This window comes from Podarcis tiliguerta (assembly GCF_965153285.1).
Source record: "Podarcis tiliguerta genome assembly, chromosome: 1".
In the NCBI taxonomy this organism is placed as follows: domain Eukaryota; kingdom Metazoa; phylum Chordata; class Lepidosauria; order Squamata; family Lacertidae; genus Podarcis; species Podarcis tiliguerta.
In genome coordinates, this window is record NC_139534.1 from 44,033,374 (window position 1) to 44,055,556 (window position 22,183).

At 44.1% G+C, this 22,183-nt stretch overlaps 2 protein-coding genes across 6 annotated transcripts in view; one reads left to right on the forward strand and one right to left on the reverse strand.

The window, feature by feature from the left end:
* The first annotated feature begins 7,320 nt into the window (after positions 1-7,320).
* Positions 7,321-15,562, forward strand: TMEM37 (transmembrane protein 37). The gene is made up of 2 exons (XM_083414114.1): positions 7,321-7,725; positions 11,716-15,562. The coding sequence occupies exons 1-2, from the start codon at positions 7,705-7,707 to the stop codon at positions 12,286-12,288; spliced, it is 594 nt and encodes a 197-aa protein (XP_083270240.1). The 5' UTR covers positions 7,321-7,704; the 3' UTR covers positions 12,289-15,562.
* The window catches only part of SCTR (secretin receptor), a 28,705-nt gene continuing 20,782 nt past the window's right edge, over positions 14,261-22,183 (reverse strand). For 2 of the 5 annotated variants that reach the window (XM_083411251.1, XM_083411250.1), the window contains exons 11-14: positions 21,170-21,308; positions 21,027-21,062; positions 19,575-19,616; positions 14,261-19,488 (exon numbers count right to left, since the gene is read on the reverse strand). In XM_083411251.1, coding sequence (XP_083267377.1) covers positions 19,306-19,488; positions 19,575-19,616; positions 21,027-21,062; positions 21,170-21,308 — 400 coding nt within the window. In that variant the 3' untranslated portion in view covers positions 14,261-19,305. Of the gene's footprint in view, positions 19,489-19,574; positions 19,617-21,009; positions 21,063-21,169; positions 21,309-22,183 lie in introns of all 5 variants that reach the window. The other 3 variants (XM_083411253.1, XM_083411252.1, XM_083411254.1) reach the window with 2 other exon arrangements.

Below are 22,183 nucleotides of genomic sequence, written 5' to 3' on the forward strand. Positions count from 1 at the left end.
TGTTTTTTATCTTATATTTTGGAAATGTACATCCAGTTTTTTTCCTTTAAATTTTTGGGGAGCCCCCAAGAGTGGGGCCCTAAGCTATAGCTTCTTTAGCTTATACATAGCTCCGGCACAATTGGGAAGATTCCTAAATTCTACTACAGGCAACAGTCTAGGTGATGCTTCTACCCTAGGACGATGAGGTGTTCCCCACTGCAAATACCTATACAGTGGCACCTTGGTTCTCAAACAACTTGGAACCCAAACACTGCAAACCTGGAAGTAAGTGTTCCGGTTTGTGAACTTTTTTCGGAAGCCGAACATGCTCAGTTTTGAGTGCCACACTTCCGTTTTGAGTGTTACACTGAGGTTTTGTCTGTTTTTGCTATTTATTTTGCATTTTTGTGGCTCTTTTTTTTTTGTGTGTGTGTGTGTGTGTGTGTGTGTGTGTGTGTGACTGTGTGGAACCCAGTTCAGCTACTGATTGATTGTGTGACTTCAGTACATTGTTTATTGCTTTCATTTTACGGATCAATGTTCTCATTAGATAGTAAAATTCATGTTAAATTGATGTTTTAGGGGTTGTTTTTAAAAGGTTGGAGTGGATTAATCCATTTTGCATTGCTTTCTATGGGAAAGCGCACCTTGGATTTGGAATGCTTTTGGTTTTGGAACGGACGTCCGGAACGGATTAATTTTCAGAACCAAGGTACAACTGTAGAAGCAGATTGGGTCATAACTCGAAGATGAGCTGCATAGCCTATCCTGGTCACCAGATGGAGCCAAATAGCTCTTAATGTAGGCGATTCGGACGCCCTTGCCTACTCTTGGCAACTAAAGTTCTTAACTGCAACTACTGTTTTTTAAAGGGTATTCAAGCAGTATCTGTTACAATATTCAATTGGAAGGATTAAGTAGAATCTTTTCACTCCTAAAGCTAGTGTGTGCTGCTCAAAAACCTTGCTGGTTCAGCTCAGATTTGTTTTATCTGTTTGGAGGTAGCCAAAAGAACCTGAAGCTTAGTGGAATCAAGAGGGAAGAATTAAGTCTGGCAGGCTTCGTACAGGAGCAGGTAAGAAAGCCTAAGCTGGATCATATCAGAGTAGACTTGGAATTCCATGATGCCTATTAGCACCGAATGCTGACTCTCCTTGAGTAGTTGCTGGGACCAAAAGAAGTTCCCAGGCCCTGCTCCTTAGAGCTCCACAGGTAAAATGAGCGGAAGTGTGCCACTTGGACCAAGCCTTTCCAGTTAAAAGCTATAAAAAATATATCCTGTGAGAAGGCTAAGCTACATACACAAATGAAGTTTGGCTACGTGTTGTTTTCCTCATGGATGTGTGTGTTATGTGCTTCAGAAGACAAGTATAGTCATACCTTGGTTCTCAAACGGAATGCATTCCAGAAGTCCATTTGACTTCCAAAAACATTCGAAAACCAAGGTGTGGCTTCCGATTGGCTGGAGGAACTTCCTGCACTCAATTGGAAGCTGAATCAGATATTAGGCTTCCAAAACAAGTTCACAAAACTTCACTCACTTCCAGGTTTGTGGCGTTCAGGAGCCAAAACGTTCGAGTCACAAGGCGTTTGAGAACCAAGTACAAGGGTTGGGTCTATTTTTTCTTCCTAAAAAATGCTGTTCTCCACCTTGGGAGTTTCTTAAGATTTCTCCTATGGAAGAAAATATATAGTTCCCATATCTTTTTCCTTTGGGAGATGGGATGGAAAATAGTAGTTGTGGGTAGGTGGGCTATTTTCAGCAAAAAAATACTGCTAGGAGGAAAGGGGAGAGAATCTTTTTCCTTATTGCCTACTTTTCTGAGGCTGAGTGTTGCCTTGAGAGGGGAGTCACTAGCTAGATGAGACTCAAGGATTTGTTCCTAAACAAATAAAACTTATCTCCAGTGTGTGTAGGGGTCTATACCATGACACAACAACAGCCTCTTGCCAGACATTCAAAAACAAACCCTTGCACTATTTATACCATTGCTAGATGTGTTTTGAAAATGGCCTTCTTTGTGGATTTGAAGAGCTCCTGCTACAACTCTTGGAGGTTGATTAAGCTGCCACTTTGCCTGCTCAGCCTAGAAGAAAATCTGATAACTGAGCAGACTCTTGTTTTTATGGATGCATTGTAACAAAGGCTGCCAATCTAAACCTTTTCTACGATTTATTTCTGTTGATCACAGTATCACTACAGTTGGCATAACTTCATATGAAAAGAGGTCCCCATTCTGACCCTGTTACTATTCCTTAACTTAAATGTGACCTAGAAAATGTAAGTAAATATCCTGACCTAATACTTAATGTAATGGTCAGCACACACAATCCTGTGTTACCAGAAAACGTTAATTGCCATTTCCTGTAAGAAATAATTGGGTTCAGCATAGGCAGTGCCATCTTTCTCCAAAGGTAAAGTAATAATTCAAGAAACATACAATCAACAGTCATGTCTCACTAGGGTCATGTCCTTCCAACTTCAGACTTGGTAAACAGACAGTAACTTGTAGGAATAAACAATAGTACAATGAATAAATGAGGTATAACATATTTAAGTTGGTTGGGATTCTGGGAAGTTCACAACATCAGGGACCCACTTTTCACACCAGAATCTCAAGGATAAACTAACAGATCAAGAAACAGGTGAGAGACTGTAGTTGTGCTGCTATAGAATATCAACAGAGGGAGCTTAGCACACAAGGCACAGATCTTTGGTTCTGATTGCTTCAAGACAAATACATGTGTGTGCGTCCCCCCCCCCTTTTTTTTTTTAGGGTGGATACTACAGCAAATCATATCCACTCTAGGCTTTTAAATAGTTAAGGATCCTTGGGGGAGGATCATTTCACCTTTATGATCAAGGTATGTACTACATGATTTGCTGCCCATTATTATTATTATTATTAATTATTAGTGCTTTTTACTGGGGGGGGGGAACGCAGGGGGACGCAAACCCCTAAACATTTTGTGAATCTAAGTTTGGTCTCACTGAGGGGCAGTATTTCAATATGAGTAGGAAAATGAGAGTACCCCTAACCTTTTTTTTAAGGAAAAAAACATTGGTTATTTATTTATTTATTTATTTTTCTGTATGTAAACAGGCTGCCTTAAGCAGCATCCGCATGCTGTCTCTGTTATGTACTGATGTTCTCCCCCTGGGCCAACAGGGGGATACTGTAGATAGTTTTCACTCAGGTCCACGTCAGTTATTTTAGGCGGGAAACCCTGGGTTGTTGTTGATACAATGTTGACAGCTGGCTCCTATAAAAGCAGGCCGGCTGAGCTGTTTGCAGTTCAGTCTGTCCAGCTTACAATAAAGAGCTGCTCTGGAGAAATCACTGTGTCGTCTGATATGTTCGCCCACAACTTAACAGTCTCCATCTTATTTCATGTAAGAAACCAACCTTTATTCCTCTGTTTTGTGGACTTCATTATTGTGCGTAAGGTTAAAGGTAGAAGCATATATTCATAAATGGACACATACGAACTCCACCCAAAGGTCCCAAACGTCTTCAAAAGTGCGGAAAGATACGCATGGGTTCACCTGTACACCTTGTATCTGCAAGTGTCTCCACTGTTGGGGGAAAATTGACTGCTGTGTAATGAATGACTTTCAGAGCTGCACATTGCAAGAGTTCTTTATAAGAGTTGAAAGCACACAGTTCTAGAGCTCACTCGCAGCTGTACTGATGCCTTTAAAGCAAATTTGCCCTGGAATGTAGCTAAAACTGTTAAACACACCAAATCTCTCTTCTCTTTCTCCTTCAACCCCCTGTATCTTTTGAGCTTCAGATTATCATATTGTTTCGCAATACATTGGCTGACTAGCTTTGTTTTGCACAGAACCCCTTCCACTGGACATCCTGTTTTTCATTACAAGCTCTGCATCGAAAAAGGCCAAACTGTCTTGCAGTGTTGAAGTGAGTCAACATGATGAGCCCTTCTTTCAGTCTCAGTCCTTGTAGTTGAGCAAGTTTTTCTATCATGCCTCTATTCTACACTGATATACCACTGATATAATACGAGCCCATAACCTTATATTTATCTCATTTGTGTGTGCTATGAAAGGGCGCATTCAAATATTTGTACAGTGGTACCTTAAACGTCTCGGAAGTCGAACACTTCGGTTTTTGAACGCCGAAAACCTGGAAGTAAATGCTTCCATTTTCAAACGCACCTTGGAAGTTGAACGGCTTCCTCTGGGGTTTTTCCTTTCTTTCTTTTCAATTTCCTCTATTGAATTTGCAGGCCGCCCTTTGAGCCTCGGTTTTCGAATGTTTGGGAAGTGAAAGGGTCTTCTGGAATGGATTACGTTTGACAACCAGGGTACCACTGTATTTTCTACAGCATCTGAAAGGACGGGAAACAATGATTTGGGATTATGGGAGTTGTAGTCCAACATCATCTGATCCCGTATCTCCCACCTAAAAGACTGCAAATGCCATCTCAGCCCCAAATGTATTTTGGTGGCACTCTTTTCAAGCACCACTTTCTTTTCTCTCTGCCCCAGCATTAAAATAGAACTTTATAATACGGGCCTACCTTACAAGACTGTTGTAAAAATGAATGAGGTGACCATAAATCATGCTGAACACTTTGAATGTGCTAAGGCATGCTTAATCAAGATGAGGCAGCTGTTTTAAAGTGTTGTCTTACATCTCTCATTATGCAGAGTCAGACCACTGGACTATCTAGGCTTGTATTTTCTGCTCGGGCGCACAGTGCCTCTCCACAAAGCCTTTCCCAGTACACCTACCTGAGATCCTTTTAACTAGAGATGCCAAAGATTGAAACATGGTTTCACCCTGAACTGTGAGCCTTCCACTTGGTTTGGAGTATTTCCTTGGTGGGGTTGCGAACTGCCCTAATCACACTCTTAAAACGCTAGATTGCTATGTTTTCAAGACAAAGCTTGGACTTTGACAGCAGACTCTGATAAAGTTGGATGTTTTTCCTTGTGATTCACATGCTGCAATCTTTTCAAAGCAGTAACGACTTTATCAAATATAATGAGAGAGTGCAAAAGTTCGCTGTTTTATTATTCTGGCTAGGAGCTTCCTTACTTTTATGTGGAGTAACTATAACACTATCAGATCTCAGGCATGTAAAATTGGAGACCTTTAGCCCATTCCCTGACTTTATACAAGGCTGTATCCCCTAAGGTGTGCTGCAAAGGACTATATCTGCTGTATTTCATTCTACTAACTGCTGTTTCAGTTGATCCTGAAAACTAGCTACTGCTCTCAGAAAAGAGACTTGACTCCTAATTTGTGACATAGTCCAAAGGGAGCATGAAACAAGAAAACAGCTGACCAGCGCTACAAGTACATGAAATCCCAATAAAGTGGCTTAGATTTCTTTCCATTTTGTTTTTTCTTCCACATAACCTGATTTAGTCAATGAAACAGTCACCAAGTACGAAACAATATTGGCCTTCGAATGCAGAAATATGGAATGATCAGGGAAAGCATGTGGATGACAGCTTGCAAGAAATAACATTTCACAGTGCTGGTGCAAATACTGCGTGGGCAATTATCAAACACAAGAAGATAGCTTTTTAAATGTTAAGAGCTATAGATTTCACAACAAGAAAGAAACTGAGGATATATACTTTACATGGATATGACAGCACAGACAAATCAACAAGCCCAACCATCCTGCTCCAACAATCAATTCACTGCAAGGGTGAGCAGCAAAAGAGTAAGAAGGATCCTATGTCCACCCTGCCTCCCTTATTTTGCTCAGCAATGCCTTGATAGCTGCAGGCGGTGAACATAAGAAGGACTTGAGGGTACAAATATGTTACAGCATCAGCCTTCAATCATCCTAGCATGCCAATGCCAGTTTAACTGCAAGCATGTGCAGTCTACCCCAGGCAAGAAGCTGGCATTGGATCCAGTTTTCACAGGCTGCTCAGAGCTGCCCAACTGGCATTTATCTTCTTGTGTTTTTCTTATGTTAAATGTTGTGCAATCATTGCTGGGAGATCCCTACTGTGAGTAAGAACTCCCAGAGAGAGAGAGAGAGAGCTGTGTTCATCTGTTGGGGGGAGTGTCTAGTGACACCTCTAAAACAAACAAAATGGAGGCGATATGCTTCTCTCAGTGGCAATAACACTTCTGAAAACCAGTTGCTGGAAACCACAGGACAAGGGAATGTTATTGGGTTCATGTCCTACTTGCAGGCTTCCCATGGGCATCTGGTTAACCACTGTGAGAACAGGATGCTGGACTAGATGGGCCTCTGGCCTGATCCATCAGGGCTCTCCTTAGGATTATTTCAGAAGCTTTTTTGTGACACGTTATCCCCAGTTGACTGGTGACCTTAGATGATAATGAAATGCAAAAATGCAACCTGTTGCTGTTGTCGGCCTCTCTGTCTCAGGAGAAAGTGGAGAAGCACGCCTTTGGGGGTGAAGTCAAACTGTTGCAAGGTTGCAGTGCAGGCTGTAGAGACTAATACTTGTATGGAAGAGACATGTTTTGTTGCAGCTGAGGCAGATGAAGGTGTCTGGTTTTGCTTCTGCAGATGCACCATGGTGCTTCTTTTCCCTGCGCTTCTCCCCGTGGTCATTCCTCCTCTGGTCACAACTTGATCACAACGCCTAGAGGCAGTCCAAGCTATCTGAAAGACCACATTCCCTCATACAAACCTGCTTGGGTTTTGAGACCTTTGGGGGAGGCCCTTCTCCCAATCTCCACCTGAGAGAATGTGGGAAAGGGCCTTCTTGGTGGTAGCAACTCCGGAACTCCCTCCCTGCAGAAGCTAGCCTGGCTCTCTTTGTTGTCCTTCCATTGGCAGGTGAAGACCTTGTTCCGACAGACATTTGCCAAGTGACTGCTTTTAATGAAAGGGCTGGTGCCCTGCTGCTTTTTATCACAATTGTTGGTATTTTTAAAACACGTGTTAAAAAAACGCTTGTTTTTTATTGTTTTTTCTACGTTTTTAGTGACCCCCCCCCCCTTTGTAAGCTACCTTGAATCCCGTCAGGGGCAAAGATGGGGTACAAATAAGTTGTTGTTACTGACAAATAGGCAAACTGTACTCCAAGTCTTGTTTTGTTTGCGGTTATTGCCCTGCTGTGGAAAAAACCAATAAAATGCCTATTTCACAGAGGAAGGAAGCACAACTTAGGTGGCCCTTAAAGAGGCGGCTTGGAGCACTCCAGGTCACCTGCGCATGTAAGCGCGCAGAAAACAGCGGATCCCCCCGGAAAAGGCCATCCGTGGAGATATGCGTGGATCCCTGCCACCCCCGGCGACCCAGGAGGGGACCCTGCACTTCTGCCGCGGCCCAGGCGAGGGCGGCGGTTGTGCCCCCGGCGGCCCTTCCCTGGCGCCGGGCTTGCCCGGAGCGCCCTCCGCCTCTCTCGGCCCTCCTCCCCCTGCTCCTCCTCCAGCCGCTCGCCGGCTCCAGCCGCTTTCGGCGGCCTCCTCCTCCTCCTTCCCTCCTCGGCTCGGCTGCTGACTCAGCCACAGGGAAAACTCAAAGGGCAGTTCGCCTGCTTGCCTGCCTCCCGCCGCTCTCGGCAGGACGCGCGGGCGAGAGCGGCCTTTGACGCGCCCCACTCCGCCGCCATGGGCCCCTGGCCGGGAGCGGGCGCGTGAAGCGGGCGCCCGGGAGACATTTCTCGCGCTCTCCTCCGCCGCGCAGCCGCCGACCTCAAAGTTGCTCCCCGGACTTCGCCGCCTCGCTCCGCGGGAAGGGGCGCAAGGCAGCATGACAGCCATCGCAGTGCAGGTAAAATCGGGAGCCGAGGAGGAGCCGTTCTTCCTCTCTGGCGGGTGGGACAAATATATATATATATCTTTTTGTTTGGGCTGGAGCTGCGTGTTTTGTTGGCATCGCTGTGTGCCGCCGCCGCCGCCCTTTGTTCTGGCGTTGCAGCGCCTCTGCCCGCGTTTCCCCCTCGCCCTACAGGCAGAGCTGCTCATCGCAGCCCGCGCTCCAAACTAGCCGACTTTCTTTTGCCACCTGTTGCTCGATGCAAATTCCCCGCTTATTATCATCGCTTTGTCTTGAAGCAAGGCGGAAAAAGTTCTCTTATGTGCTATTCTGTCGATCTTCCCTGGCTGCGGCCAACTCTCTGTCTCTCCCTGTCGTTTCCTTTAGGAGAGCTTCCCGGATAGATATTATGTCCTCTTGCAATCTCAAAATCCTCTCTCTCCAGCGCTCCCTCTTCCTGTAGGTGTGTGTGTTTCAGATCCTCCAACATTTCTCCGATGAAAATAGGGACACCCTATTCCATCATCATCATAATTTCACTATTTATACACCGTCCATCTGACTGGTTTGCCCCAGCCACTCTGGGAGATTTCATACATACATACATACATACATACATATAACAGTAAACTTTTTTTAAAAAAAAATTTCCCTATACAGGGCAGCCTTCAGACATCTTCTAGAAATGGTACCTTATCTCCTTGGCTGGGAGGGGGTCACATAACTCCATACCCTCCAACATTTCTCCCATGAGGACATTCCAGGGACATTCCAGGATCAAATCAGAAACCAGGACAGTTTTTGTAAATCGGGGACTGTCTCTGGAAAATAGAGACACTTGGAGGGTCTGGCATTTACATCTGACTTTGAATGTCTAGACTGCTTTTCTAGATTTACATTCACCATCCAATGAGGGAAATCAGATGAGAGACAATAGTTAGAGCGTGGGGGTTAGGGTTCTAATCCTCCCTGCTCGACATAAAGCTCACTGGGTGTCCTTGGGCCAGTCGCTGCCTCACAGCCGAACCTACCTCACAGGGTTGTTGTCCCATTGAATATGCAAACTCTGTGATTTCTAGCTGCATTCTTTGTGGGTCGGGACTTTTAAAAAACTTGTTTACTTTCTGACATTTCTGGCCTGCCTTTCTTCCGCCATGAAGCCCCTTTTAACATCACGTGTACAAAACGATTCTGCTCCAAAAGCAGAGCTATGGTCCGTGGGGTTTCACTGTGTAAGCTTTTGTCAACTTAAGGACTCAAATAACATTCTGAACTTGCTCCATTTCCTCCCTTCTCTCCTGGAATGCAATGAGTTGTTTACAAAGATCAGTGGCTCTGTCCCTCCCCGGGACATTATTACTGATGTTTCAGCAAAACTGACTCTCGCTCAGTGGATCTTGTGAGGATATTTTGTGCAAGAGCCATATTTTAACATATAGAGATAGATAGATATATAATGAACCACAGGGGCTGCAATTAAGAAAAGAAGAGATATAGGGTGTTACAAGGAAGATATGCTCACAGTGAATGTTTTTAGCTTTTGAACTAAGCTCCTGAGAAATGGGAGCAGGATGGCATCATAGAGAGTTGCTTTATACTGAGTCTGACCATTGGTCCTTCTAACTGAATCCTCTCTGCACTGGCAGCTGCTCTCCAGGATTTCAGACAGAGGTTTCTCCTTGGCCTGGAGGTGCTGGGATTAGAACCCATGACCTTCTGTATGGAGAGTGGATGCTCCAACCACTGAGCTACAGCTTTTTCCTCAAATTCCCATTTCAGCAGTTTCCAGCAAAATCATATAAATCTATGCATGTGTACACACACACACCCTTAAAATTATTAAATAATAAAATCAAGCATTTAAAAACACTTAACCTTTAAGCAACTCCTATCCAGCATTTATTATTCCTCTGTTGGATGACTCATCAACGCAAGCTCTGCTTGACCGAATTTCCCATCTTTCCCCCCAAGTTGTCCTCTCCTGCTTCACACTCCTTATCCTTTGAAAACATTGCGCTGATCAGAGAGGAAGTCCTGGTTTTCTCTTTGATACCTCTCTGCCTGGGATAGCTCACTCAGTAGAGTATGAGACCCTAAATCGCAGGGTTGTGGGTTCGAGCACCCACAGTAGGCAAAAGATTCCTGCATTGCAGGAGGTTGGACTAGATTACCCTTGAGGTCCCTTCCAGCTGTACAATGCAATGATATTCCTTTGCTCCTTATGTTGTGCCCATATCCAAAGCAGCCTGGATAGCTATCCAGTTGGTTAGAGCATGGTGCTGATTATGCCAAGGTTGCAGGTTCAATCTCTGTATGGGACAGCTGTATATTCCTGCATTGCAGGGGGTTGGAATAGATGATCCTCAGGGTCCTTCCAACTCTACAATTCTGTGAAATCATGTCACAACATTATAAAATGATGGCCCTGGAAAACCCATGAGACAGCTCCTCAGGCAATAAAGGTCATCTTGATGGAGACATCAAAATAGTCAGGGTCCTTTCCTCCAACACTCAGGAAATCAGAACTCGTGGAGCTGCAATACTCATTACTAGAAAAGTGTGTATAGGGAGAAGTAGAACATTTTAATCTCTCACTTTTAAAACTCTGGAGGCGGCGTCAATGACAGCCAACACTTCTGCACAGAACAAGCCATGGCAAGACAGATCAAAATGTTAAGCTGGGGAAGTTTCAATGCAGCCTTGGGCGGGCGGCCTGGGCAGGCAAGCTTGCAGTGGCAGCGAGGGAGGCAAGTTCGTAAAGTGGGGCAAGCCACATGCGCAATAGACTTGTTCCTACACACACAATTTAAAAAAAATGCTCTGATGGTGGGAGGATTTCCTGGTTCAGCCAAGAACAGGTCTGTGCTGCTTTGTTGTTGTTGTGTAGTCATTTAGTTGTGTCCGATTCTTTGTGACCCCATGGACGAGAGCACGCCAGGCACTCCTGTCTTCCACTGCCTCCCGCAGTTTGGTCAGACTCATGTCTGTAGCTTCGAGAACACTGTCCAACCATCTCGTCCTCTGTCGTCCCCTTCTCCTTGTGCCCTCCATCTTTCCCAACATCATGGTCTTTTCCAGGGAGTCTTCTCTTCTCATGAGGTGGCCAAAGTATGGGAGCCTCATCTTCAGGATCTGTCCTTCCAGTGAGCACTCAGGGCTGATTTCCTTAAGAATGGATAGGTTTGATCTTCTTGCAGTCCATGGGACTCTCAAGAGTCTCCTCCAGCACCATAATTCAAAAGCATCAATTATTCAGCAATCAGCCTTCTTTATGGTCCAGCTAGTGGGAAATAAAAACTCTGTTTGCTAGTATATGGTGCCTTGTTGCTTCTCTGAATAGTAGTCAGCCAGGGCATTGCCTACAAGACCAAAGAAAGATGTGACTAAGTGTAGCCTGCTTCACTTTTCTTTTTCTTATGAATGAAATATGGCAGATAATTTACTTTCTTTCCAGACTCTTTTCTTAACAGCATAAATGTAGCATCCCTCTCTCTCTCTCTCTCTCTCTCTCTCTCTCTCTCTCTCTCACACACACACACACACACACACACACACGATGTTATATTCAAAAGACTGGTTTGGTAAGACTTCCACTGCTTCTGTGGCATTTTAAATGTTTTATCACTGTCTTCCCTTTCTCACAGCATTCTCAAATCATTTGTATATTAAGGCTGCGTACACACCATAGATGTAAGGCACATTGCTTCCCCCAAAGAATCCTGGGAACCCCTCGCAGATCTAAAGTTCCCTGCACCATTAACAAACTACAATTCCCAAGATTCTTTGAGGGTAGCAGTGTGCTTTAAATGTATAGTGTGTACCCAACCAAGCTTGTCTGCACGGTGTATTTAACCGACTTCAACGACTCTTGCTTTTATTGAGCATTCTTCCTAACTGGTCACAACATCAATAGCAATATAATTGCTGGCTGTGATTTAAAAGCAATCTGTGTTGCTTTAATAGGAGTGGTATTTAACTTCTTTCTTTCTGGACCTTCTCTTTAAGGCCCAGTGGTTACTCACTCGTAGAAGACGGACAAGATCGTTTTTTGAGATGTTCATCAGGAGCCTGATTATCCTCTGCGTTGCGATAGCCATTGTCCTGTCCTCCATTGCTGTGTGCGATGGGCACTGGCTTTTTGCCAAGGGAAAGCTCTTTGGACTGTGGCACTTCTGCACAGTCGGGAACAATAGTGCCCTGAAATGTGCCACTGATCTCACGTTGGCCAACATTCGAGGGATCAACGCGGGAATGACTTTTGCAAGAAGTCTGGTGTCTTTTGCTGTTGTCGTCGCAATCTTTGGCCTGGAACTTCTCATGGTCTCCCAAGTCTGTGAAGACGTCAACTCCAGGAGGAAGTGGTCGATGGGATCGATCCTCGTTCTTCTCTCGTTCCTGCTCTCATTCACTGGAGTTTTGAGCTTCTTATTCCTTCTGAGGGACCACATCACTCTCACGGGTTTCACACTAACCTATTGGTGTGAATTCATTTCTGCCTTCCTTTTCTTCCTGAATGGAATCAGTGGACTTCATCTTAACAACATCACATTTCCGTGGAATAGAATGAGGAAAAATTAAAAGAATGGTGGATATTAGCTTCACCAGATACACAGAAAAGTAAACTGAGGCCTTTCAAAAGGAGACCAAGTTTTCTTAGTTTACGTTAAGAGAAAACATATGAAATGGATGTCTCCAAGATCACTTGATAATGGATGCTGGATACTGGAAGTTGGCTATTATGACCTGCTTAGATTTTGAATGATGTAACTCTCCACAGAAATGGAAGTGCAAAAGACTGGTTTCCTTTGTTTAAAGCTCATTCATTTAAAGGTGGCCCAGTAAAAGCAAAACAAACTTGGTTTGCTGGTTTTAATGCTATTTAAGGTGCATCCTTACTGTAATCTATCTGGAGTTCTTAGATTTATTAATCAAAAGCCCCAATCAGGTCACAGTAAATTGTGACTTAATCTCATTAAAACCAATAGGTCAGATTGTCAGGACTAAGAAATCTCACTGGAGGTCATACTCAGTATCCAAGTGAGAAAAGGTTATAAATGTGCTTTGTCCTTTTCAGAAAACTTCATGGTTTCATTTTTGCACATCAGCTGAGATCAAGATTAGGATCATTTGTACTATGCAAAATGTTGGGAATGCTAACTAGGGCCTCACCTCCAAATTCAAATAATTTGCATTTTAGCATAACCTATTCAAAAAAACATTATATGGGCTTTGGTCCTTGTTGTTTCTGCCATGATAGTATATCTGATTTATATACAATACCAACATTTCAACAAACCAGTTGTGCACTGTGGAGATTATTGCTCTCATCTGAACTGTACCTCCCATGAAGATTTTTATGGTGACAATTTGGTTTCAAGAGATACAGGACTTGTCTTACATCTCACCACATTCTGGTGTCTCTCTTAACCACTTTCCAGGTGGGAAAGGAAGAGATCTCAGGCCAGAGTGCAAGAGGTGGCTGTGCTGCCCTGGAATGGATTTCAATGGCTTTCCAGATGTGGTTGGACTCCAGTTCCCATCAGCTGCTGCTGCCAGCATGGCCTGTGGTCAGGAATGATGGGAGTTGTAGTCCAACAATACGTGGAGGGCCACAGGTTCCAAGCACTGCCCAGCCACATCTCCTACCTGGAAGCAGGATGGCTTTGAAGGGGAACCACAGGAAGGCGCATTGATGGAGACGGGCATAGACAACCAGACTTTGGTCATCATGACAAAGCTGCTTGACTGATTTGAACCACAACAAGGAGCCTAATGATAGTAGGTATACTCTTAACAACACCGGCCAAATGATAAAATAACACCTGCAGTATTCATTTGGTTCAGTATAAGAGATTTTAAAAGAAACTTCCTTAAGATGTCCACCTTTAATTTTGTAATATTCAGGCACCCCTGTTGCTGGAGAGCAACACAGAGAATCAAAATGCTTAATATATGGGTTGCAGTCATCTCTCATATGGCTGGAATTTATGCTATATAATTTAATATTATGTCTGATTGTTATTTCTTTCATTCATGAATAGCAAGCATGGACCCCAGTCATTTCTATCTTAGAGTAAGCATCTTTACGAATAAGTATTATTCTCCCTCTCCCTTTTTCTTCACATGATTCCACAATTTCATTATGTGGCCAGATGGGTTAGAATGATTTCAATTATAGAAGATCCACAACCCTCATTGTGTTGGAGCCGAAGAGGTGAATTGGGCAGCTTAGCAGCAACAAAGGCACTTTGCTGCAGAGAGGCAGAGCTATCTGCCCAATATATTGTTAAAGAGGTCTTTGCTACTCAGAGTTAATGAGGAAAAAACAAGGCAAACTCTTCCCTATGGGCTAGAGATGATCTTTCAAAACGCCATCACTCTATGCAGTCCTCAGAGAACAGGATGTAGATCAGGGAATGCTGTGCTAGCATTGCCAATTTCACTTCCCTCTTCTCAAAATCACAGGAAGCAAAGTTCCTGCTCTCTCTTTCTCTTAAGGCAGTCATCCAAGCTGGGAGTGTTGTTCAAATTCTCTTCTTGTTTTTTAAAAAAATTATGCTTTGATAAAAATGCTTGGAAATTTTTTTGTTTGGGTTTGAGGAGTGATCTAGTGTATATCTGCTGGCAGGATTGTTTTGAAAATACATCCAGGGACACACGTAACTACCCATGTAGCTCTGTATGGATTGACAATTGTTTCTTGGTGAAACAACAGCCGTAATACCCTAAAGAACCACCATTTACCCAGTGCAACCATTTCGTGACTAGTCGAGAGAGAAGTATCCTCACGATGGCTTAAAAGGGGTTGGTCAAGGTGGCTTTTATGTGAAGCTGTTCAACACACCCGACCCCCAAATAGTTGTCAAAATGGTGAGCGGTTGGCACACATTTGTTCATGATTATGTTGCAGAAGTGTTGACCAATTGTCCACAAATGGTTCAGGCATTCTAGGTGAGTTGTCAAATGGTAGAAAGGGCTGATGAGCGCAAACCCTTATCAGAAACATGGGACAGGCCCTCAGAGAGACTGTGCTGTTCTCCATTTAAGCACAGTCCTTTTAAAATAATGGACATCTGGCAACTGGAAAGAGGCACTATTGTGCCATGGATTTCATTCAAGGGCAATCCCAAACGTTTGTTTAGGAAACATGCTGTCTTTTTGGAAGAACAGTCTAGTGAATGAAGGAACTGTGGCAAGGCTTTGTTCCCCATGGGCCTCCCCAGATAATCATCTTGCAGCACAACAACTGCGCAATTGTGACTAATCTGCTGTGTAAGAGCCACAGAAGTGATAGCTTCCCTTAAATAAGTACACATGCTTGGGGGACTTTTGCATTCCCTCCCCCTATCACTGGCTGCTTCTTAAGAGTTTCAGCTCCATTTTTTAAAAAAGCTCAACACTCCAACACTCCCTGAAGTACACATCATTCAGACTTTTCTAAAATTGGCACACTATGATAAGGCATCCCACATGCATTAGGCGGGCCTGGGTATCACACCATTTCCACTGAACTGAAGCTTTCAAGACTATCCCATGGAGGTTAAAACGCATTAGAGACCCATTTTGAGCTGACAATCTGAAGGAGCCCTCCGCGCCATTCTATAGCTGGTTCGTCTTATGGGCGTATGATTCCATTCCTATTAAAGGCCATTTTGTCAGTAAAGACTGGAGAGTGTGATAGCAAAGGGGCATGTTTGTATGTGGTCTTTGTCTCAAGTAAGTGTTGTTGTTTTTTATTATGAAACCTGCAGCTTTTCTAAACTGTTTTCTTAAAAAAAAATGGTAAGAGAATATAGGAAGAAATCTCAGATCTGAATGTCAAATGTTCAATAAACTACTTTGTGAATTGCTAGTTCTAGTCCTCTGTCGCAATTTGGGGGCAGGTAGCCATTAAACAAGAGCATGCTTTGCACACAGACAGACCCGAATTCAACCCCCAGCATCTCCAGGTAGAAGTAGCAAAGATCCATCTCTGAGACACTGGAGACGGCTGCCAGTCAGTGTAAATAATACTGAGTGTTTCCTAGCTTTCCTCCAAAATCAAAAATGAAAATGGAAGACTATTGGAACACAGACTATGGCACAGTCTCACAGCCACACATTTCTCTAGAGCAGAGTGATACAGTGCATGGAAGGCTTAGCAGAAGAGACCAAATTATATTTGAAAATATTCAACTTGAATCAAAGATACACATGCAACTGGTACTGTGCATAGTCACATGGTGGAAAAGGGTGCACATTCACACCCAGGGCTGAATAATAGCAAGGAATTGCTATCTTCATCTTTCTTTGCTTGGGAGTTTCACAAGGGCATCCGGTTGGCCACTGCCACAGACTAGAAAAGTCTGGCACTCCACAGGCAATTCTTAGGCTCTTAAGTAGTAGTTTGGCTCAAGGCGGCAGCATCAGTAGCTTGCAACAGTTCAGACTTGGAAGGGCGCTACTGTAAATGGGTCATTGATATGCCACAAACGGGTTGTGGGCAGTACAGGTGGGATGTTTTGTTTTGTTAATTACTGAATTTCCCAGTAAACAGGGATAGCATCCAGCTTACCTGGTTCTTCCCTGAACCCAACGCAGATTGCTTTTCTTTCAGATCCCCAACTCATATGCATGTGTAGTGCGATGCCAAAATGATCTAGGCATGTTGAAAAGAAAAGCAAGTCCCTTTCAGCCTGGCAGAAATGCACACAGGACTTCAACAGCCAATTTCGCAAGGTTTATTATGAGTTAGAAAGAAGCTAAGATGACAACCAGAGGAAGCAGAAGAGGGCAATTCAGTTTAAGCCTACCTGCCTATGTATAATGTTGTTTTCACCTAATATTTAGCTTTGGATTCATCACAACTATTTGTTCAATAAGGGATAGTCCAGAATGACCACACCAGACAAACTAGATGGTTCAAACTATCACACAGAGTAGATGTTGTTATTATCTCTTCAGCAGGAATGGGCTACTTGCTCCACACTGCAGCCTTCTGGGAGACCTGTAAGCTATTGGACCACAACTAAGGAGTGCATATTTATGCATCATTAACACAATGCAATGCAAAAATAAAAAAGAGAGCATTGTAGAGGCTTGGTCCCAGCTGAAGTATATTATGCTTCAATTTGTTCAAGGTCTCATGTGAGACAAGAAACAGTAGCTCTGAAAAGATGGATGACGACGTTCAGTTAAGAGAAATGCTAATTCAGATTTTTTCTGGTAACTTCCCCTGTGGCATTTTACTTTCAGGATTTATTTTAACCCTAACATGTTGGGAAAGTGTGACAACTCCCCTTATCCTTAGTTTGAGGCTTCTACATACCGGTATATTTCTTATTTGGAGATAATAAGTCCTTTGCTTTAATTCTGGATTTTGGTTCAGACAACTGGTCATACAAACTGCCACAGTCAGTACAGAGCCCGCTTTGGCAGATGCATGAAGTGGGCACCGAAAAGTGTGCTTGGATCATACACATGCACCCTGACTGCAAAGAAATAAATGAGGGGAAAGTATTCAATTTTTACAGCAGGAGGTCAAAAGGCCAAACAATACAAGCTGTACTATGCAGGACGTGCATGAATGCCGAATCCAATCAAGATCCATTTAGCATGGGTGTGACTGGCAGCTGCTAGTGATATATAGGCACAAGAAAATCAATAATGTGGGGGGCGGGGAATGATTACTTTCTCTAGCGAGCAATGAATACCCAGGATCTGTTGAAACCCAGTTTCACAGTGTCAGTCACATTTGCTAATGAATTTCTTCTACCTGGTAGGTTCATGTTGGAATCTCACATGTTAGCAACACCTGCATGTGGTTCCCGTAAGAGGGGAACTCAAATGTGCACATCCTTATTTGCACATGCAAATCAAAAGGCCTCAGATGCATGCTTTCTTTTTTTGCTCGCTCGCTCTACCAGTTTGAAGGCACTTGCACTTCTGTGAGCCAGGCTGCAACTCCGTGCAATAGAAGAGAAGGCCAGGAATACACAGCCACAAATTATGAGTAAGGAGGAGTGCTGGAATCTTCTTGTTAGCTATTGCCACCCAAGGAGGAAGAATTTGCTGCTTCTCAATGCACACACATTGCTCCCAAGAAACGGGGGGGGGGGGGGGGAGTCCCTGACACCCATCCCTCCCCAATCAGGCTAGCTGTGGCTCCTGCAGTTGCATCATGTGACACAGGGGCATGATCCAGATGGTACAAATGAGCAGCAGCACAGATTTCCCCAAGGGAAGGGGAGAGGAAGCATTTTGCAGAGGCAGCCGTGAAAGCAAAGCAAATGCAATGACCCAAGCACACATGCCTGACATTTGGAAGTAGTTTTTAGTGGTGGGATTGTCTCCACTAGTCAGCCTGGCAGAGTGGCGTTGTTCCACTTGTGCTGGACATGATACAGTTGAAGTTCTGTCGGCTCAAGCTCTACTGGTATGCAGTCAAACTAGATGACCCTTTGAGGTCTCTTCCAACTCTATGACTAAGCCATGTTTATCTACCTATATGTTTATATAAAAAAAAACAGACATGCAACCCATTGAAAGTAATAAGGAGGTAAAAAAATGCACATTAACCCCACTCATCTGCTCAAGAACAGTCTTGCAAACACATCTAACTTAGCTCTGGCTTTGGCAAGTCTACCTGGAAAGAGTTCAATAGTAATACATCAGCCACCACAAATAACACTCTGCATGTGTTTGATGTCTTTTCTGGTTTGGTATCAATATCATTAGCTGGGCATTCTCAGCTTATTGAAGAGATCATTGTACGATGGGAGGAAAAGGTAGTCTGTAATATATGCAAAACGCAAGATGTTTAGGGCTTTCTAGGCATCTTGGATTAGCCCCAGAAGACAACAAGGTAGACGATGGAGAATAGATATGGCACCCAGCTTCCTTATTCTTGAAACATCAAGGCAGCCCTTCACAGAATGTGTTACAACAGTCAAGCCTCAAGATTACAAAAGCATGAACAACAGATACATGGGCTGAAAGAGACATCATCTTCTGAGAAAGTAAAGTAATTTAAAAAATATTCCCACAGCCATCATGGCAGCTGAATGTCCAAGGTCCAAAGCCGCAAACCTGTGAGATCTAGTTTCAGTGCTGATCACAATCCATCGTTGAATCCTGCAGCCAGTTAAGGGTGTAATTTTTTGCTGTGTGTGTGTGTGTGTGTGTGTGTGTGTGTGTGTTTGTTTTAAAGCTTGTATTCTACAAAGTGTCTCCAGACAACACAATGTTTCCCCAGGGAAATGCAACTCATGAGTCATGTCTTGTCCAAACTATTCAATGCCGCACAATATTCAGCAGTACAAAACAAATCAGAAAAGCCCTTTAATCTGGCACTCACATCCCACTAGAAAATGGCATCTTAGAATGGTGTAGTCAGAAGGGAATCTTCCACCAGGAAACAAATCTTCATACATCTTCTTTGTAAAAAAATAATTAAAAAATCCTCCAGGGGATAATAAAGATTCTGGGCACAGACAAAGCCAGACTCCACAAACAGCTAATTAAGGGGCAAATTTAGCTTTCAGATCCATAATCTCAATTCTTGAGCTTTCCAGTTCCCTCCGAGTGAGCAATTAGTTCTTTCCTGCACAAGATCCATCACATTTGACTCAGATTTGGGGCAGAAGGTCCCCTTTCCTCCTGGGGGCTGGGCTTCATCAGCTGGAGCACCTGGGTGAAGCCACTGACATCATTCGGAAATGTGCAGCTGTGATGCTTCTGCGAATGAATGTGTTTTTTTAAGTGCCACTGCCGCCATTTTCTGTGGATCTCCTGCTGGACCTAAACAAAACATTATGGGGTCAACATGCAAATAAGAAGAACATGTATTTTGATTTTTAGTACATTACAATCTATGGGAAACTCACCTCTCCGTTAAGAAAACAGTAAAGCACAGCCACAGCAAAGCCCTGAGAACAAAAGAGGCCCATGTCAGTCATGAGAGATACAACTGGAAATGGCAGGTCGGCACTCCAGAATAAATATAGAAGCAAGAAAAAGCTCATGTAGACCTTCCAGGCACACAGTGTGCTGCCAGATGCAAAGAAAAGACAGAGTGACTTACAGAGCAATCTAAACCAGGGCCAGAGAAGAGTGGTCTGTCTACTACTGCATCCCAAGTCCTGCCACCACAAACTAGTCCGGGGCAAAAGGTGCAGTGGGGGGAGATCACATGCACATAGGGGCCCCCAAAGGGCTCGGCCCCCTGAAGTTGGTACCCCTGGTCAGGGCAGAAGGTGGCGGTGGCATTTCCACCATACCACTCCCACGAGCTCCAGGATTAGAAAGCTGGAGCAGCTTTGGAACCAGTGATCCATGGTCAGCTCTGCTCTATCCCTGCCCCATAACACCCCATTACGGGGGCCCATGCTGGTTAACCACCTGTGTGAACGCTGCCATGCTTAGCGTCTCAAGTGCAATGCTTTCTGCTACCACAGCAAGTGGCAGCAGAGGTGATGGTCCCTGTCACTTATGCCATATCTTAAGCCCCTCCAGCGGCAAAGATCCATGGGTTGGGATTGGATTGTTACACTAGGAGAAATGATATACTTTGCTGGACCAACTGGATATTTTAGCAGTTGCAGTGTTTTCAAACTCATGCAGGTCTTTCTTGCAACAAGGGCATTCTGAGACGAAAGTGAGGCATGGGGCAAGATGGAACAGGTCCTTGTTACAAAGAGGGTCCTGCAAGGTGCCATGAAAAATACTGGATCTCTGGGGTGTTGGTCTAATCAGAAACCCAATGCAGAGGAGAGCTACATCATGCCCAACCTGAATGTGTATTTCATTCCTTGTTCCATTTAAAAAAAGAGAAAGACTGTTAACTACCTTTGTCCTTGTGGGAGGACTTTATTCCTAAAGCAGGCATGGCTAAACCCGTTTGGGTTAGGGACTCACCTGCCCTCTCCCAATTTATGAAGTGCCCAAGACCCAACAATTATGTTGGTGAAAGGTGGGGGAGAATCGACAGTACTGGGATGGGCAGAGACCAACACCTTGATAGGGATAAAAAAAAGTTCCCTCCCCAGTCATATAATCAACCACTTGACCAGTGGAAAGAAGGTAATAACCTGTCCTCCTCAGTTGATCTGCCCAGATCTGGGAGAAGGGGACTGTGTGCCAATGTCTGTGTCAGCTTGTGTTTGTTGACACACTCTCCGTGTATGTAAAAGTATGCATGAGAGAGAGTGGTGCAACCATATCCACCACTGGCATGCAACCTACAAAAGATTTGCCAAGTGTTAATGTGGCACCTGAGCCAAAACAAAAGCATTAGCCTATAACCACCCCTGTCCTAGTTACCTAAGAATTCCAGTTACCTCTTTGCATCCTGTTTGCTCTAGACACCCGGGGGCCTGGAAAACATTAAGGAGGTTTGCCAACACAGCCTGTTTTGATTACAAAAGACGGGTGGGGCTTCTTTCATCTGAAGATGATGAAGACCTTCCAAGGAACAGATTACCTGGAAAGATCCGATGGCTTTTTCAAACAGAGCTTGAATCTCCATGGTGCCATTCGTGGTATCGAAAGGGAAGAAAGCAAATATGATGTAATGGACTCCAAAGAGAGGGATGAGGATGAGTGTGGATTTAGCGAGTCTCCTAGGAGTAAAGACAGAGATAACAGAACAAAACACAAATGAAGAAACAGCCTAAAGAGGGTGAGCTTCATATTGATCTCAGTTTGTAGGCAGAACTATCCCCTCCAGTAGCAACAGCAGAAAACGCAAAGGGAAGTTTCCGGAGCAGTGCAGGCCTGCCTTTAAAGATCAGCAATATCACTAGCGCCAGACTACAGGTCACAGAGTCTAGGTCCCAGAAGTCCCTGCAGCTTCTGTTTTTTTACATATTGGCAGCAGGCACCATGGACATCCTCCATGAATCTAAGCCCCCTTTAAAGCCCCCTAAGTTAGTGGCTATCGTCATCACATCTTCTCAAAGTGAATTCCATAGTTTAAACTCTGTGCTTTGTGAAGAAGTGCTTCATTTTCTCTCTCCTGAATCGCCTACCTTTTCAGTTCCACAGGATGGCCCTTAACAGAAGTACAGTGGTATCTCAGAAGTTGAACGGAATCTGTTCCAGAAGTCTGTTTGACTTCCAAAACATTCGGAAACCAAGGTGCAGCTTTCAATTGGCTGCAGGAAGCTCCTGCAGCCAATCGGAAGCCGCAGAAGCCTCATCAGACGTTCAGTTTCCAAAGAACGTTCGCAAACTGGAACACTCACTTCTGGGTTTGCGGCATTTGGGAGCCAAAACAGGCAAGTACCAAGGCATTCAACAACCAAGGTATGACTGTATTACAAGAGAGGGGAGGGGGGTTTTCTCCATCAGCTTTCATCACACTACGCTCAGGGCTTTGCATCCAGATTTGTGCTCTGTTGCTACTACTATAGATGGAGATACGATCTTTCCAAAAGAAGCACAAGCACACCTGGAGGCATTTTATTGGCGTGGGTGTCCTTGAGGCAGCTAATCA

Bases quoted from the DNA above. Each gene is read 5' to 3' on its own strand.
- TMEM37 (XM_083414114.1), top strand. From the start codon at position 7,705: ATGACAGCCATCGCAGTGCAG. The intron at 7,726-11,715 runs GTAAAATCGGGA...CTTCTCTTTAAG, and splicing joins TGACAGCCATCGCAGTGCAG to GCCCAGTGGTTACTCACTCG.